Source organism: Coregonus lavaretus (genome assembly GCF_964263955.1).
Source record: "Coregonus lavaretus genome assembly, chromosome: 21".
In the NCBI taxonomy this organism is placed as follows: Eukaryota; Metazoa; Chordata; class Actinopteri; order Salmoniformes; family Salmonidae; genus Coregonus; species Coregonus lavaretus.
In genome coordinates, this window is record NC_140008.1 from 596,135 (window position 1) to 613,300 (window position 17,166).

At 46.1% G+C, this 17,166-nt stretch overlaps 1 protein-coding gene across 1 annotated transcript in view; it reads left to right on the forward strand.

The window, feature by feature from the left end:
• man2c1 (mannosidase, alpha, class 2C, member 1) overlaps window positions 1-17,166 on the forward strand; it is a 96,003-nt gene that overhangs the window by 27,182 nt on the left and 51,655 nt on the right. Inside the window, 4 exon segments of the mRNA XM_084185596.1 lie at window positions 1,042-1,219; window positions 1,627-1,816; window positions 3,493-3,599; window positions 10,791-10,901. Coding sequence (XP_084041722.1) covers window positions 1,042-1,219; window positions 1,627-1,816; window positions 3,493-3,599; window positions 10,791-10,901 — 586 coding nt within the window.

Here is a 17,166-nt window from a genome sequence, read left to right on the forward strand (position 1 = left end):
GAATGTTTTTCGGTAACAGAACTTGTCAGTCAGAAATTATTTAGCAGCTTCAGCAACACGGACAGCGTGATAAACACTGTTGATGTTCTGTGGTGGTCGCTGCAGCAGGGAGGAGAGACAACGGGTGCTAGTCGCTGCAGCAGGGAGGAGAGACGACGGGTGGCGTGATAAACACTGTTGATGTTCTGTAGTGGTCGCTGCAGCAGGGAGGAGAGACAACGGGTGCTAGTCGCAGTCACTCGCTGTCAGCGCAGCAAGTCTGAGCCAGGCCCGGCACAATCAAATCAATTGCTGATCGGACTCCCTCTAGTCATTTGTGTGCCTTAGTTATTTAATCAAACAGTTCGCTTAAAGCAACAGACAAGCTCAGTGCATATAGTTGATTTGATTATAACACATAGGATGTGTCAATATATGGAAAAATACAAGTTTAAACATTTCAACCAATCGATTGGTCGAAAGAACAGGCGACTCTCGGTCGAAAAAAGATTTTGTTTAGTCGGAGACAGCCCTACTCTACATTGAGTTGGCGCGTAACGGTCTGTTTGGAGTGAGTCAGGAATCCATGTTCTACTTCTGTCTTCTGTCTCTCTTAGCGTCTCCCTGTATGTTGAGTTGGCGCGTAACGGTCTGTTTGGAGTGAGTCAGGAATCCATGTTCTACTTCTGTCTTCTGTCTCTCTTAGCATCTCCCTGTACGTAGAGCTGGCCTGTAACGGTCTGTTTGGAGTGAGTCAGGAATCCATGTTCTACTTCTGTCTTCTGTCTCTCTTAGCGTCTCCCTGTATGTTGAGTTGGCGCGTAACGGTCTGTTTGGAGTGAGTCAGGAATCCATGTTCTACTTCTGTCTTCTGTCTCTCTTAGCATCTCCCTGTACGTAGAGCTGGCCTGTAACGGTCTGTTTGGAGTGAGTCAGGAATCCATGTTCTACTTCTGTCTTCTGTCTCTCTTAGCGTCTCCCTGTATGTTGAGTTGGCGCGTAACGGTCTGTTTGGAGTGAGTCAGGAATCCATGTTCTACTTCTGTCTTCTGTCTCTCTTAGCATCTCCCTGTACGTAGAGCTGGCGTGTAACGGTCTTTTCGGAGCGGGTAAGGGATCCATGATTGCAGCACCTGACCCAGACAGGAAGTATTCTGTCCAGAAGGCGGAGCTTGTAGTGTTTAAGCCGGAAGTCAGGGAGCTGCTGACCGACTTGGAGATGCTGGTTGACATGGTCAAGGTACGTTGGGAAAGGTACTAAATAACAGGATGTGAAGTAGGTCAAGAGGTCATGTCTGGAGCAGGGTGGGGTCAATTCCAGGAGTAGTAAACTAACTAAATTGACTGAATTGAAATGGAATTGACTCCAAACCCTAACCTGAAGATAGTTTACCTTACACTGCTCAAGATGGCATAGTGACATGTAACTGTAATGAAGCGTAACTGTAATGAAGCGTAACTGTAAACTGTAGTCAGTGTGTTTCTCCTGTTCTGTTCCTGCTTTCTTATGGTCCTGTCTTGTCCTGTCTTGTCCTGTCTTGTCCTGCCTGGTCCTGTCTTGTCCTGTCTTGTCCTGCCTGGTCCTGCCTGGTCCTGTCTTGTCCTGTCTTGTCCTGCCTGGTCCTGTCTTGTCCTGCCTCCTCTCAGCTGCTGGGTGAGGGGGAGCAGCGTGGGTACCAGGCTCTGTTCACAGCCAATGAGATGGTGAACCTGTGTGAGCCGACCAATCCCAGCTCATTTCCTGCGGCCCGGAGTCTGGCTCAGAAGTTCTTCAGCCAGAGGAATGGACAGAGCCAGCACACTGTTCACGCTATGGGACACTGTCACATTGACTCAGGTGAACATCTCAGTTACCTTTCAAGATTACTGCTTTTGTTTAGTCTATGTGCATGTATTGAGTTCTCCTGTACTGATGCCGCACCGTGTACTGATGCTCCACTGTGTACTGATGCCCCACCGTGTACTGATGCTCCACTGTGTACTGATGCCCCACTGTGTACTGATGCCCCACTGTGTACTGATGCCCCACTGTGTACTGATGCCCCACTGTGTACTGATGCTCCACTGTGTACTGATGCCCCACTGTGTACTGATGCCCCACTGTGTACTGATGCTCCACCGTGTACTGATGCCCCACTGTGTACTGATGCCCCACTGTGTACTGATGCTCCACTGTGTAATGATGCTCCACCGTGTACTGATGCCCCACTGTGTACTGATGCTCCACTGTGTACTGATGCTCCACTGTGTACTGATGCCCCACCGTGTACTGATGCCCCACCGTGTACTGATGCCCCACCGTGTACTGATGCCCCACCGTGTACTGATGCCCCACTGTGTACTGATGTTCCACCGTGTACTGATGCTCCACTGTGTACTGATGCCCCACTGTGTACTGATGCCCCACTGTGTACTGATGCTCCACTGTGTACTGATGCCCCACTGTGTACTGATGCCCCACTGTGTACTGATGCCCCACTGTGTAATGATGCTCCACTGTATAATGATGCTCCACTGTGTACTGATGCCCCACTGTGTACTGATGCTCCACCGTGTACTGATGCCCCACTGTGTACTGATGCCCCACTGTGTACTGATGCCCCACTGTGTACTGATGCCCCACTGTGTACTGATGCTCCACTGTGTAATGATGCTCCACTGTGTAATGATGCTCCACTGTGTACTGATGCCCCACTGTGTACTGATGCTCCACTGTGTAATGATGCTCCACTGTGTAATGATGCTCCACTGTGTAATGATGCTCCACTGTGTACTGATGCTCCACTGTGTACTGATGCTCCACTGTGTACTGATGCCCCACTGTGTAATGATGCTCCACTGTGTACTGATGCTCCACTGTGTAATGATGCTCCACTGTGTACTGATGCTCCACTGTGTACTGATGCCCCACCGTGTACTGATGCTCCACTGTGTACTGATGCCCCACTGTGTACTGATGCTCCACTGTGTACTGATGCCCCACTGTGTACTGATGCCCCACTGTGTACTGATGCTCCACTGTGTAATGATGCTCCACTGTGTAATGATGCTCCACTGTGTACTGATGCCCCACTGTGTACTGATGCTCCACTGTGTAATGATGCTCCACTGTGTAATGATGCTCCACTGTGTAATGATGCTCCACTGTGTACTGATGCTCCACTGTGTACTGATGCTCCACTGTGTACTGATGCCCCACTGTGTAATGATGCTCCACTGTGTACTGATGCTCCACTGTGTAATGATGCTCCACTGTGTACTGATGCTCCACTGTGTACTGATGCCCCACCGTGTACTGATGCTCCACTGTGTACTGATGCCCCACTGTGTACTGATGCTCCACTGTGTACTGATGCTCCACTGTGTACTGATGCTCCACTGTGTACTGATGCCCCACCGTGTACTGATGCCCCACTGTGTACTGATTCTCCACCGTGTACTGATGCCCCACCGTGTACTGATGCCCCGCTGTGTACTGATGCTCCACCCTGCTCTGTCCCTGTCTCTCTCTAGCCTGGCTTTGGCCCTATGAGGAGACCATCAGGAAGTGTGCTAGGAGCTGGGTGACTGTAATCAGACTGATGGAGAAGAATCCTCACATGGTCTTCACCTGTTCACAGGTACTGCACCTTTAATACACACTCACCTGTTCACAGGTACTGTACCTTTAATACACACTCACCTGTTGACAGGTACTGCACCTTTAATACACACTCACCTGTTCACAGGTACTGCACCTTTTAATACACACTCACCTGTTGACAGGTAGGGGCACCTTTAATACACACTCACCTGTTGACAGGTACTGCACCTTTAATACACACTCACCTGTTCACAGGTACTGTCCCTTTAATACACACTCACCTGTTCACAGGTACTGTCCCTTTAATACACACTCACCTGTTCACAGGTACTGTCCCTTTAATACACACTCACCTGTTCACAGGTACTGTCCCTTTAATACACACTCACCTGTTGACAGGTACTGCACCTTTAATACACACTCACCTGTTCACAGGTACTGTCCCTTTAATACACACTCACCTGTTGACAGGTACTGTACCTTTAATACACACTCACCTGTTCACAGGTACTGTCCCTTTAATACACACTCACCTGTTGACAGGTACTGTACCTTTAATACACACTCACCTGTTCACAGGTACTGTCCCTTTAATACACACTCACCTGTTCACAGGTACTGTCCCTTTAATACACACTCACCAGTTGACAGGTACTGTACCTTTAATACACACTCACCTGTTCACAGGTACTGTCCCTTTAATACACACTCACCTGTTGACAGGTACTGTACCTTTAATACACACTCACCTGTTCACAGGTACTGCACCTTTAATACACACTCACCTGTTGACAGGTACTGTACCTTTAATACACACTCACCTGTTCACAGGTACTGCACCTTTAATACACACTCACCTGTTCACAGGTACTGTACCTTTAATACACACTCACCTGTTCACAGGTACTGTACCTTTAATACACACTCACCTGTTGACAGGTAGGGGCACCTTTAATACACACTCACCTGTTGACAGGTAGGGGCACCTTTAATACACACTCACCTGTTGACAGGTACTGCACCTTTAATACACACTCACCTGTTGACAGGTAGGGGCACCTTTAATACACACTCACCTGTTGACAGGTACTGTACCTTTAATACACACTCACCTGTTGACAGGTACTGTCCCTTTAATACACACTCACCTGTTGACAGGTACTGTACCTTTAATACACACTCACCTGTTGACAGGTACTGTACCTTTAATACACACTCACCTGTTGACAGGTACTGTACCTTTAATACACACTCACCTGTTGACAGGTAGGGGCACCTTTAATACACACTCACCAGTTGACAGGTACTGCACCTTTAATACACACTCACCTGTTGACAGGTACTGTCCCTTTAATACACACTCACCTGTTGACAGGTAGGGGCACCTTTAATACACACTCACCTGTTGACAGGTACTGCACCTTTAATACACACTCACCTGTTGACAGGTACTGCACCTTTAATACACACTCACCTGTTGACAGGTACTGTCCCTTTAATACACACTCACCTGTTGACAGGTACTGCACCTTTAATACACACTCACCTGTTGACAGGTACTGCACCTTTAATACACACTCACCTGTTCACAGGTACTGTACCTTTAATACACACTCACCTGTTGACAGGTAGGGGCACCTTTAATACACACTCACCTGTTGACAGGTACTGTACCTTTAATACACACTCACCTGTTGACAGGTACTGTACCTTTAATACACACTCACCTGTTGACAGGTACTGCACCTTTAATACACACTCACCTGTTCACAGGTACTGTACCTTTAATACACACTCACCTGTTGATAGGTACTGCACCTTTAATACACACTCACCTGTTCACAGGTACTGTACCTTTAATACACACTCACCTGTTGACAGGTACTGCACCTTTAATACACACTCACCTGTTCACAGGTACTGTACCTTTAATACACACTCACCTGTTGATAGGTACTGCACCTTTAATACACACTCACCAGTTGACAGGTACTGTACCTTTAATACACACTCACCTGTTGACAGGTACTGCACCTTTAATACACACTCACCTGTTCACAGGTACTGCACCTTTAATACACACTCACCTGTTGACAGGTAGGGGCACCTTTAATACACACTCACCTGTTGACAGGTAGGGGCACCTTTAATACACACTCACCTGTTGACAGGTACTGTACCTTTAATACACACTCACCTGTTGACAGGTACTGTACCTTTAATACACACTCACCTGTTGACAGGTACTGCACCTTTAATACACACTCACCTGTTCACAGGTACTGCACCTTTAATACACACTCACCTGTTGACAGGTAGGGGCACCTTTAATACACACTCACCTGTTGACAGGTAGGGGCACCTTTAATACACACTCACCTGTTGACAGGTACTGCACCTTTAATACACACTCACCTGTTCACAGGTACTGTACCTTTAATACACACTCACCTGTTGACAGGTACTGTCCCTTTAATACACACTCACCTGTTGACAGGTACTGCACCTTTAATACACACTCACCAGTTGACAGGTACTGCACCTTTAATACACACTCACCTGTTGACAGGTACTGTACCTTTAATACACACTCACCTGTTGACAGGTAGGGGCACCTTTAATACACACTCACCTGTTGACAGGTACTGTACCTTTAATACACACTCACCTGTTCACAGGTACTGTACCTTTAATACACACTCACCTGTTGACAGGTACTGTACCTTTAATACACACTCACCTGTTGACAGGTACTGCACCTTTAATACACACTCACCTGTTCACAGGTACTGTACCTTTAATACACACTCACCTGTTGACAGGTAGGGGCACCTTTAATACACACTCACCTGTTGACAGGTACTGTACCTTTAATACACACTCACCTGTTGACAGGTACTGTACCTTTAATACACACTCACCTGTTGACAGGTACTGCACCTTTAATACACACTCACCTGTTCACAGGTACTGTACCTTTAATACACACTCACCTGTTGATAGGTACTGCACCTTTAATACACACTCACCTGTTCACAGGTACTGTACCTTTAATACACACTCACCTGTTGACAGGTAGGGGCACCTTTAATACACACTCACCTGTTGACAGGTACTGCACCTTTAATACACACTCACCTGTTGACAGGTAGGGGCACCTTTAATACACACTCACCTGTTGACAGGTACTGTCCCTTTAATACACACTCACCTGTTGACAGGTACTGCACCTTTAATACACACTCACCTGTTGACAGGTAGGGGCACCTTTAATACACACTCACCTGTTGACAGGTACTGCACCTTTAATACACACTCACCTGTTGACAGGTAGGGGCACCTTTAATACACACTCACCTGTTCACAGGTACTGTACCTTTAATACACACTCACCTGTTGACAGGTAGGGGCACCTTTAATACACACTCACCTGTTGACAGGTACTGCACCTTTAATACACACTCACCTGTTGACAGGTACTGTACCTTTAATACTCACTCACCTGTTGACAGGTAGGGGCACCTTTAATACACACTCACCTGTTGACAGGTAGGGGCACCTTTAATACACACTCACCTGTTCACAGGTAGGGGCACCTTTAATACTCACTCACCTGTTGACAGGTAGGGGCACCTTTAATACACACTCACCTGTTGACAGGTAGGGGCACCTTTAATACTCACTCACCTGTTGACAGGTAGGGGCACCTTTAATACTCACTCACCTGTTGACAGGTAGGGGCACCTTTAATACACACTCACCTGTTGACAGGTAGGGGCACCTTTAATACACACTCACCTGTTGACAGGTACTGTACCTTTTAATACACACTCACCAGTTGACAGGTACTGTACCTTTAATACACACTCACCTGTTGACAGGTACTGCACCTTTAATACACACTCACCTGTTGACAGGTACTGTACCTTTAATACACACTCACCTGTTGACAGGTACTGTCCCTTTAATACACACTCACCTGTTCACAGGTACTGTACCTTTAATACACACTCACCTGTTGACAGGTACTGCACCTTTAATACACACTCACCTGTTCACAGGTACTGCACCTTTAATACACACTCACCTGTTGACAGGTAGGGGCACCTTTAATACACACTCACCTGTTGACAGGTACTGTACCTTTTAATACACACTCACCAGTTGACAGGTACTGTACCTTTAATACACACTCACCTGTTGACAGGTACTGTACCTTTAATACACACTCACCTGTTGACAGGTACTGCACCTTTAATACACACTCACCTGTTGACAGGTACTGCACCTTTAATACACACTCACCTGTTGACAGGTAGGGGCACCTTTAATACACACTCACCTGTTGACAGGTACTGTACCTTTAATACACACTCACCTGTTGACAGGTACTGTACCTTTAATACACACTCACCTGTTGACAGGTACTGTACCTTTAATACACACTCACCTGTTCACAGGTACTGTCCCTTTAATACACACTCACCTGTTGACAGGTACTGTACCTTTAATACACACTCACCTGTTGACAGGTACTGTACCTTTAATACACACTCACCTGTTCACAGGTACTGTACCTTTAATACACACTCACCTGTTCACAGGTACTGTACCTTTAATACACACTCACCTGTTGACAGGTACTGTACCTTTAATACACACTCACCAGTTGACAGGTACTGTACCTTTAATACACACTCACCTGTTGACAGGTACTGCACCTTTAATACACACTCACCTGTTGACAGGTACTGTACCTTTAATACACACTCACCTGTTGACAGGTACTGTACCTTTAATACACACTCACCTGTTGACAGGTACTGTACCTTTAATACACACTCACCTGTTCACAGGTACTGTACCTTTAATACACACTCACCTGTTGACAGGTAGGGGCACCTTTAATACACACTCACCTGTTCACAGGTACTGTACCTTTAATACACACTCACCTGTTGACAGGTACTGTACCTTTAATACACACTCACCTGTTGACAGGTACTGCACCTTTAATACACACTCACCTGTTCACAGGTACTGTACCTTTAATACACACTCACCTGTTCACAGGTACTGTCCCTTTAATACACACTCACCTGTTGACAGGTACTGTACCTTTAATACACACTCACCTGTTGACAGGTACTGTACCTTTAATACACACTCACCTGTTCACAGGTACTGCACCTTTAATACACACTCACCTGTTCACAGGTACTGTACCTTTAATACACACTCACCTGTTGACAGGTACTGTACCTTTAATACACACTCACCTGTTGACAGGTACTGTACCTTTAATACACACTCACCTGTTGACAGGTACTGCACCTTTAATACACACTCACCTGTTGACAGGTACTGTACCTTTAATACACACTCACCTGTTCACAGGTACTGTACCTTTAATACACACTCACCTGTTCACAGGTACTGTACCTTTAATACACACTCACCTGTTGACAGGTACTGTACCTTTAATACACACTCACCTGTTGACAGGTACTGTACCTTTAATACACACTCACCTGTTGACAGGTACTGTACCTTTAATACACACTCACCTGTTGACAGGTACTGCACCTTTAATACACACTCACCTGTTGACAGGTAGGGGCACCTTTAATACACACTCACCTGTTGACAGGTACTGTACCTTTAATACACACTCACCTGTTGACAGGTAGGGGCACCTTTAATACACACTCACCTGTTGACAGGTACTGTCCCTTTAATACACACTCACCTGTTCACAGGTACTGTACCTTTAATACACACTCACCTGTTGACAGGTACTGTACCTTTAATACACACTCACCTGTTCACAGGTACTGTACCTTTAATACACACTCACCTGTTGACAGGTAGGGGCACCTTTAATACACACTCACCTGTTGACAGGTACTGTACCTTTAATACACACTCACCTGTTGACAGGTACTGTACCTTTAATACACACTCACCTGTTCACAGGTACTGTACCTTTAATACACACTCACCTGTTGACAGGTAGGGGCACCTTTAATACACACTCACCTGTTGACAGGTACTGCACCTTTAATACACACTCACCTGTTGACAGGTACTGTCCCTTTAATACACACTCACCTGTTCACAGGTACTGTACCTTTAATACACACTCACCTGTTGACAGGTACTGTACCTTTAATACACACTCACCTGTTCACAGGTACTGTACCTTTAATACACACTCACCTGTTGACAGGTAGGGGCACCTTTAATACACACTCACCTGTTGACAGGTACTGTACCTTTAATACACACTCACCTGTTGACAGGTACTGTACCTTTAATACACACTCACCTGTTCACAGGTACTGTCCCTTTAATACACACTCACCTGTTGACAGGTACTGTACCTTTAATACACACTCACCTGTTGACAGGTACTGTACCTTTAATACACACTCACCTGTTGACAGGTACTGTACCTTTAATACACACTCACCTGTTCACAGGTACTGCACCTTTAATACACACTCACCTGTTGACAGGTACTGTACCTTTAATACACACTCACCTGTTCACAGGTACTGTACCTTTAATACACACTCACCTGTTGACAGGTACTGTACCTTTAATACACACTCACCTGTTCACAGGTACTGTACCTTTAATACACACTCACCTGTTGACAGGTAGGGGCACCTTTAATACACACTCACCTGTTGACAGGTACTGTACCTTTAATACACACTCACCTGTTCACAGGTACTGCACCTTTAATACACACTCACCTGTTCACAGGTACTGTCCCTTTAATACACACTCACCTGTTGACAGGTAGGGGCACCTTTAATACACACTCACCTGTTGACAGGTACTGTACCTTTAATACACACTCACCTGTTGACAGGTAGGGGCACCTTTAATACACACTCACCTGTTCACAGGTACTGCACCTTTAATACACACTCACCTGTTGACAGGTACTGCACCTTTAATACACACTCACCTGTTGACAGGTACTGTACCTTTAATACACACTCACCTGTTGACAGGTACTGTACCTTTAATACACACTCACCTGTTGACAGGTACTGTACCTTTAATACACACTCACCTGTTGACAGGTACTGTCCCTTTAATACACACTCACCTGTTCACAGGTACTGTACCTTTAATACACACTCACCTGTTGACAGGTACTGCACCTTTAATACACACTCACCTGTTCACAGGTACTGCACCTTGTTCTCTCCAGGCGCAGCAGTTTGACTGGGTGAAGAGCTGGTATCCAGACCTGTTCTCTCAGATCCAACACTACGTTAAAAAGGGCCAGTTCATCCCTGTAGGAGGCACCTGGGTGGAGATGGTAAGACCTCGAGCGATTCATAGAAAACCTATCTGAGATATAGTCATTATTAAAGTCTAGGGCTGTCAAACGATTGAAATAATTAATCATGATTAATCGCATTCATTTCTGTAGTTAATCGCGATTAATCGCTAATTGTTTATTTGCTCAGATATGGTGTTAAATAAAGATTGTTCCATTTTAAAAAGCAGTTTTTTGAGCTATAGGCATGTAGGGACTGAAAAACAAAAAATATAATGTATCAAAATGTTTTTAATGGCATATTCACCATAAATAAATTCAGCAATACAAAGGTCCTGGAAGTAACTAATGCTCCTATTAGGTCTAATAACGCTCCCTCATAAATACACACACACACTTACGCACACACACACACCACACACACACCACACACACACACACCACACACACACACACACACACACACCACACACACACCACACACACACCACACACACACACACCATACACACACACACACACCACACACACACACCACACACACACACCACACACACACACCACACACACACACACCACACACACACCACACACACACACCACACACACACCACACACACACCACACACACACACCACACACACGCACACACACCACACACACACCACACACACACCACACACACACACACCACACACACACCACACACACACACACCACACACACACACACACACACCACACACACACACACCACACCACACACACACCACACACCACACACACACACACACACACACACTTACACACACACCACACACACACACACACACCACACACACCACACACACCCACACACACACCACACACACCACACCCACACCACACACACACACACACCACACACACACACACCACACACACACACCACACACACACACACTTACGCACACACACCACACACACACCCACACCACACACACACCACACACCACACACACACCCACACCACACACACACACCATACACACACACCATACACACACACACACACACACACACACACACACACACACACACACACACACCACACACACCACACACAAACACACACACACAGTTAAAGCTTCAGCCATTCCAAATGATTGTTCTCCTAATTACTGATTGGAGGGTTGGCTATAAGAAAAAAACAACTGTCTCTATTGATACAAAGAGCATCAACCTGTCCAACAACGTCATGAATTCCACCAAACATAAACCTGTGTCCAGACACTTCAGTCGTCCTGCTATTTCATTTCACTGAGTCAGTTTCAAAGACAAAAACAAGCCTGTTGACATTTTCAGATGATAAAGCTGGTCTCGTCTTCAATACGACTCAACATATGTTAACATTGTCAAAGCAAGAGAAATAGATAATAAACAAAAATGAAATGAAAAATGAACAGTAAACATTACACTCACAAAAGTTCCAAAAGAATAAAGACATTTCAAAACAGACGCCTCACAGGTCTTCAACTGGCAGCTTCATTAAATAGTACCCGCAAAACACCAGTCTCAACGTCAACAGTGAAGAGGCGACTCCGGGATGCTGACCTAGGCAGAGTTCCAAAGAAAAAGCCATATCTCAGACTGGCCAATATAAAGAAAAGATTAAGATGGGCAAAAGAACACAGACACTGGACTTTTTCTTTGCAACTCTGCCTAGAAGTTCAGCATCCCGGAGTCGCCTCTTCACTGTTGACGTTGAGACTGGTGTTTTGCGGGTACTATTTAATGAAGCTGCCAGTTGAGGACCTGTGAGGCGTCTGTTTCTCAAACTAGACACTCTAATGTATTTGTCCTCTTGCTCAGTTGTGCACCAGGGCCTCCCACTGTTCTTTCTATTCTGGTTAGAGCCAGGTTGCGCTGTTCTGTGAAGGGAGTAGTACACAGTGTTGTACGAGATCTTCAGTTTCTTGGCAATTTCTCGCAAAGAATAGCCTTCATTTCTCAGAACAAGAATAGACTGACGAGTTTCAGAAGAAAGTTATTTGTTTCCAGCCATTTTGAGCCTGTAATCGAACCCACAATTGCTGATGCTCCAGATACTCAACTAGTCTCAAGAAGGCCAGTTTTATTGCTTCTTTAATCAGCACAACAGTTTTCAGCTGTGCTAACATAATTGCAAAAGGATTTCTAATGATCAATTAGCCTTTAAAAATGATAAACTTGGATTAGCAAACACAACGTGCCATTGGAACACAGGACTGATTGTTGCTGATAATGGGCCTCTGTACGCCTATGTAGATATTCCATAAAAAATCAGCCGTTTCCAGCTACAATAGCCATTTACAACATTAACAATGTCTACACTGTATTTCTGATAAATGTTATGTTATTTTAATGGACAAAAAAATTGCTTTTCTTTCGGAAAAAAATGAAATTTCTAAGTGACCCCAAACTTTTGAACGGTAGTGTATATATACAGTGTTGTAACAATGTGCAAATAGTTAAAGTACAAATGGGAAAATAAATCAACATAAATATGGGTTGTATTTACAATGGTGTTTGTTCTTCACTGGTTGCCATTTTCTTGTGGCAACAGGTCACAAATCTTGCTGCTATGATGGCACACTGTGGTATTTCCCCCAGTAGATAAGGGAGTTTATCAAAATTAGATTTGTTTTTTTATTCTTTGTGGATCTGTGTAATCTGAGCAAACAGCGGGAGGCAGGGCTTTCTCCTATAGATCTCCATTTTTATGGAACAGTCTGCCTACCCATGTGAGAGACGCAGACTCGGTCTCAACCTTTTAAGTCTTTACTGAAGACTTATCTCTTCAGTAGGTCATATGATTGAGTGTAGTCTGGCCCAGGAGTGTGAAGGTGAACGGAAAGGCTCTGGAGCAACGAACAGCCCTTGCTGTCTCTGCCAGGCCGGTTCCCCTCTCTCCACTGGGGTTCTCTGCCTCTAACCCTGTTACAGGGGCTGAGTCACTGGCTTGCTGGTGCTCTTTCATGCCGTCCCTAGGAGGGGTGCGTCACTTGAGTGGGTTGAGTTACTGACGTGATCTTCCTGTCTGGGTTGGCGCCCCCCCCTTGGTTTGTGCTGTGGTGGAGACCTCTGTGGGCTATACTCGGCCTTGTCTCAGGATTGTAAGTTGGTGGTTGAGGATATCCCTCTAGTGGTGCGGGGGCTGTGCTTTGGCAGAGTGGGTGGGGTTATATCCTTCCTGTTTGGCCCTGTCCGGGGGTTTCTTCGGATGGGGCCACAGTGTCTCCGGACCGCTCCTGTCTCAGCCTCCAGTATTTATGCTGCAGTAGTTTATGTGTCGGGGGGCTGGGGTTAGTTGGTTATACCTGGAGTACTTCTCCTGTCTTATCCAGTGTCCTGTGTGAATTTAAGTATGCTCTCTCTAATTCTCTCGTTCTCTCTTTCTCTCTGAGAACCTGAGCCCTAGGACCATACGTCAGGACTACCGGGCATGCTGACACCTTGCTGTCCCCAGTCCGCCTGGCCTTGCTGCTATTCCAGTTTCAACTGTTCTGCCTGCGGTTACGAAACCCCTACCTGTCCCAGACCTGCTGTTTTCAACTCTTAATGATCGGCTATGAAAAGCCAACTGAGAGACCTGAGCCCTAGGACCATACGTCGGGACTACCGGCCGTGGTGACTCCTTGCTGTCCCCAGTCCGCCTGGCCTTGCTGCTATTCCAGTTTCAACTGTTCTGCCTGCGGTTATGGAACCCCTACCTGTCCCAGACCTGCTGTTTTCAACTCTTAATGATCGGCTATGAAAAGCCAACTGAGATTTATTCCTGATTATTATTTGACCATGCTTGTCACTTATGAACATTTTTGAACGTCTTGGCATGGTTCTGTTATAATCTCCACCCGGCACAGCCAGAAGAGGACTGGCCACCCCTCATAGCCTGGTTCCTCTCTAGGTTTCTTCCTAGGTTTTGGCCTTTCTAGGGAGTTTTTCCTAGCCACCGTGCTTCTACACCTGCATTACTAGCTGTTTGGGGTTTTAGGCTGGGTTTCTGTACAGCACTTCGAGATATTAGCTGATGTACGAAGGGCTATATAAAATAAAATTGATTGATTGATTGATTGAAATATGTGTCTCTAATATGGTCATACATTTGGCAGGAGGTTAGGAAGTGCAGCTCAGTTTCCACCTCATTTTGTGGGCAGTGGGCACATAGCCTGTCTTCTCTTGAGAGCCAGGTCTGCCTACGGCGGCCTTTCTCAATAGCAAGGCTATGCTCACTGAGTCTGTACATAGTCAAAGCTTTCCTTAAGTTTGGGTCAGTCACAGTGGTCAGGTATTCTGCCACTGTGTACTCTCTGTTTAGGGCCAAATAGCATTCTCTCTCTCTCTCTCTCTCTCTCTCTCTCTCTCTCTCTCTCTCTCTCTCTCTCTCTCTCTCTCTCTCTCTCTCTCACACAAAATCATATTCTAACACTAATAGTGAGATAGAGTATTACCTGCAGGGCTCCCCCTCCAGCTTCTGTGGTTGGCATGGTGATGTTCGCTTTCTGTTGGGCCAGAGCATCTCTCAGTGGTTGTTGGTTTCTGTGGACACGCTTTACCATTTCCAGAGTGGAATTCCATCTTGTTGTGACAGCGAGTTGTCCATTTGTCCTAGTTCAGCAGCGTTTGCTGGGCTGTGTTTGAAATGTCCAACAATGTTTCGGCATTTGGCTAGGGCATCGTCGAACCCGCTGTTCTGCTGGGACACTGTGATGGACCTTTGACCTTTGGAGACTGCGCTCGGTGCAGGGCAGGTGTTCAAAAGGCAGATGTCTCGCAACTGCAATCATGTTCCGTGCACTGTCTGGGCTCCCGAGTGGAGCAGCGGTCTAAGGCACTGCATCTCAGTGCTTGAGGCGTCACTACTGATTCGATTCCAGGCTGTATCACAACCGGCCGTGATTGGGAGTCCCATAGGGCGGCGCACAATTGGCCCAGCGTCGTCCGGGTTTGGCTGGTGTAGGCCGTCATTGTAAATAAGAATGTGTTCTTAACTGACTTGCCTAGTTAAATAAAAGTAAAATAAAATAAAATAAATAAATACTGTGGTAACTTTGTTTTCAGTGTTCCACTGCTTTGCTAGATCCATGAAATGCCCGGCGCACGTTTCAGCATAGTGGCTCTCTTCTGTCTTCATTACGGCCAGAGCGTGTGAATGCAGTTTCCAGTTTTCATCGATGTGGTACGCAGTAACCCCAAGTCCAGTGGTCCCCATGAGAGCAACAGCCGTTGCATGTTTCAACTCCTCTCGCTTCCATACAGGTCGTGTATTTTTGTAACGACGGTGGCTCTCGAGGGTAACTCATACATTGGGTCGTTCGAATGATATCCCTCACGCCTTTGTCCTCCGCAATGTGGACTAAAAGCTGTAGCTATCCACGTGGCTATTTTGTTAGCGTGCTGCCCATAGGCATCCCGCGCCCACACTCTTCTAGCTTAGCCTGCCAAAGATGTCCTCCATTACTAGTAGTAGCGTTACTTGTGTTGCTGCGTCAGCAGTATGTTTCACTAGTAGCGTTACTTGTGTTGCCGCGTCAGCAGTATGTTTCACTAGTAGCGTTACTTGTGTTGCCGCGTCAGCAGTATGTTTCACTAGTAGCGTTACTTGTGTTGCCGCGTCAGCAGTATGTTTCACTAGTAGCGTTACTTGTGTTGCCGCGTCAGCAGTATGTTTCACTAGTAGCGTTACTTGTGTTGCCGCGTCAGCAGTATGTTTCACTAGTAGCGTTACTTGTGTTGCCGCGTCAGCAGTATGTTTCACTAGTAGCGTTACTTGTGTTGCCGCGTCAGCAGTATGTTTCACTAGTAGCGTTACTTGTGTTGCCGCGTCAGCAGTATGTTTCACTAGTAGCGTTACTTGTGTTGCCGCGTCAGCAGTATGTTTCACTAGTAGCGTTACTCAACGGGGCTGTAGTGGAACAGGTTGAGAGCTTCAAGTTCCTTGGTGTCCACATCACCAACGAACTATCATAGTCCAAACACACCAAGACAGTCGTGAAGAGGGCACGACAAAGCCTATTCCCCCTCAGGAGACTGAAAAGATTTGGCATGGGTCCTCAGATCCTCAAAACGTTCTACAGCTGCACCATCGAGAGCATCCTGACTGGTTGCATCACCGCCTGGTGGGGATGTTTTTCATCTGCAGGGACTGGGAAACTGGTCAGAATTGAAGGAATGATGGATGGCGCTAAATATAGAGAAATTCTTGAGGGAAACCTGTTTCAGTCTTCCATAGATTTGAGACTGGGATGGAGGTCCACCTTCCAGCAGGACAATGACCCTAAGCATAC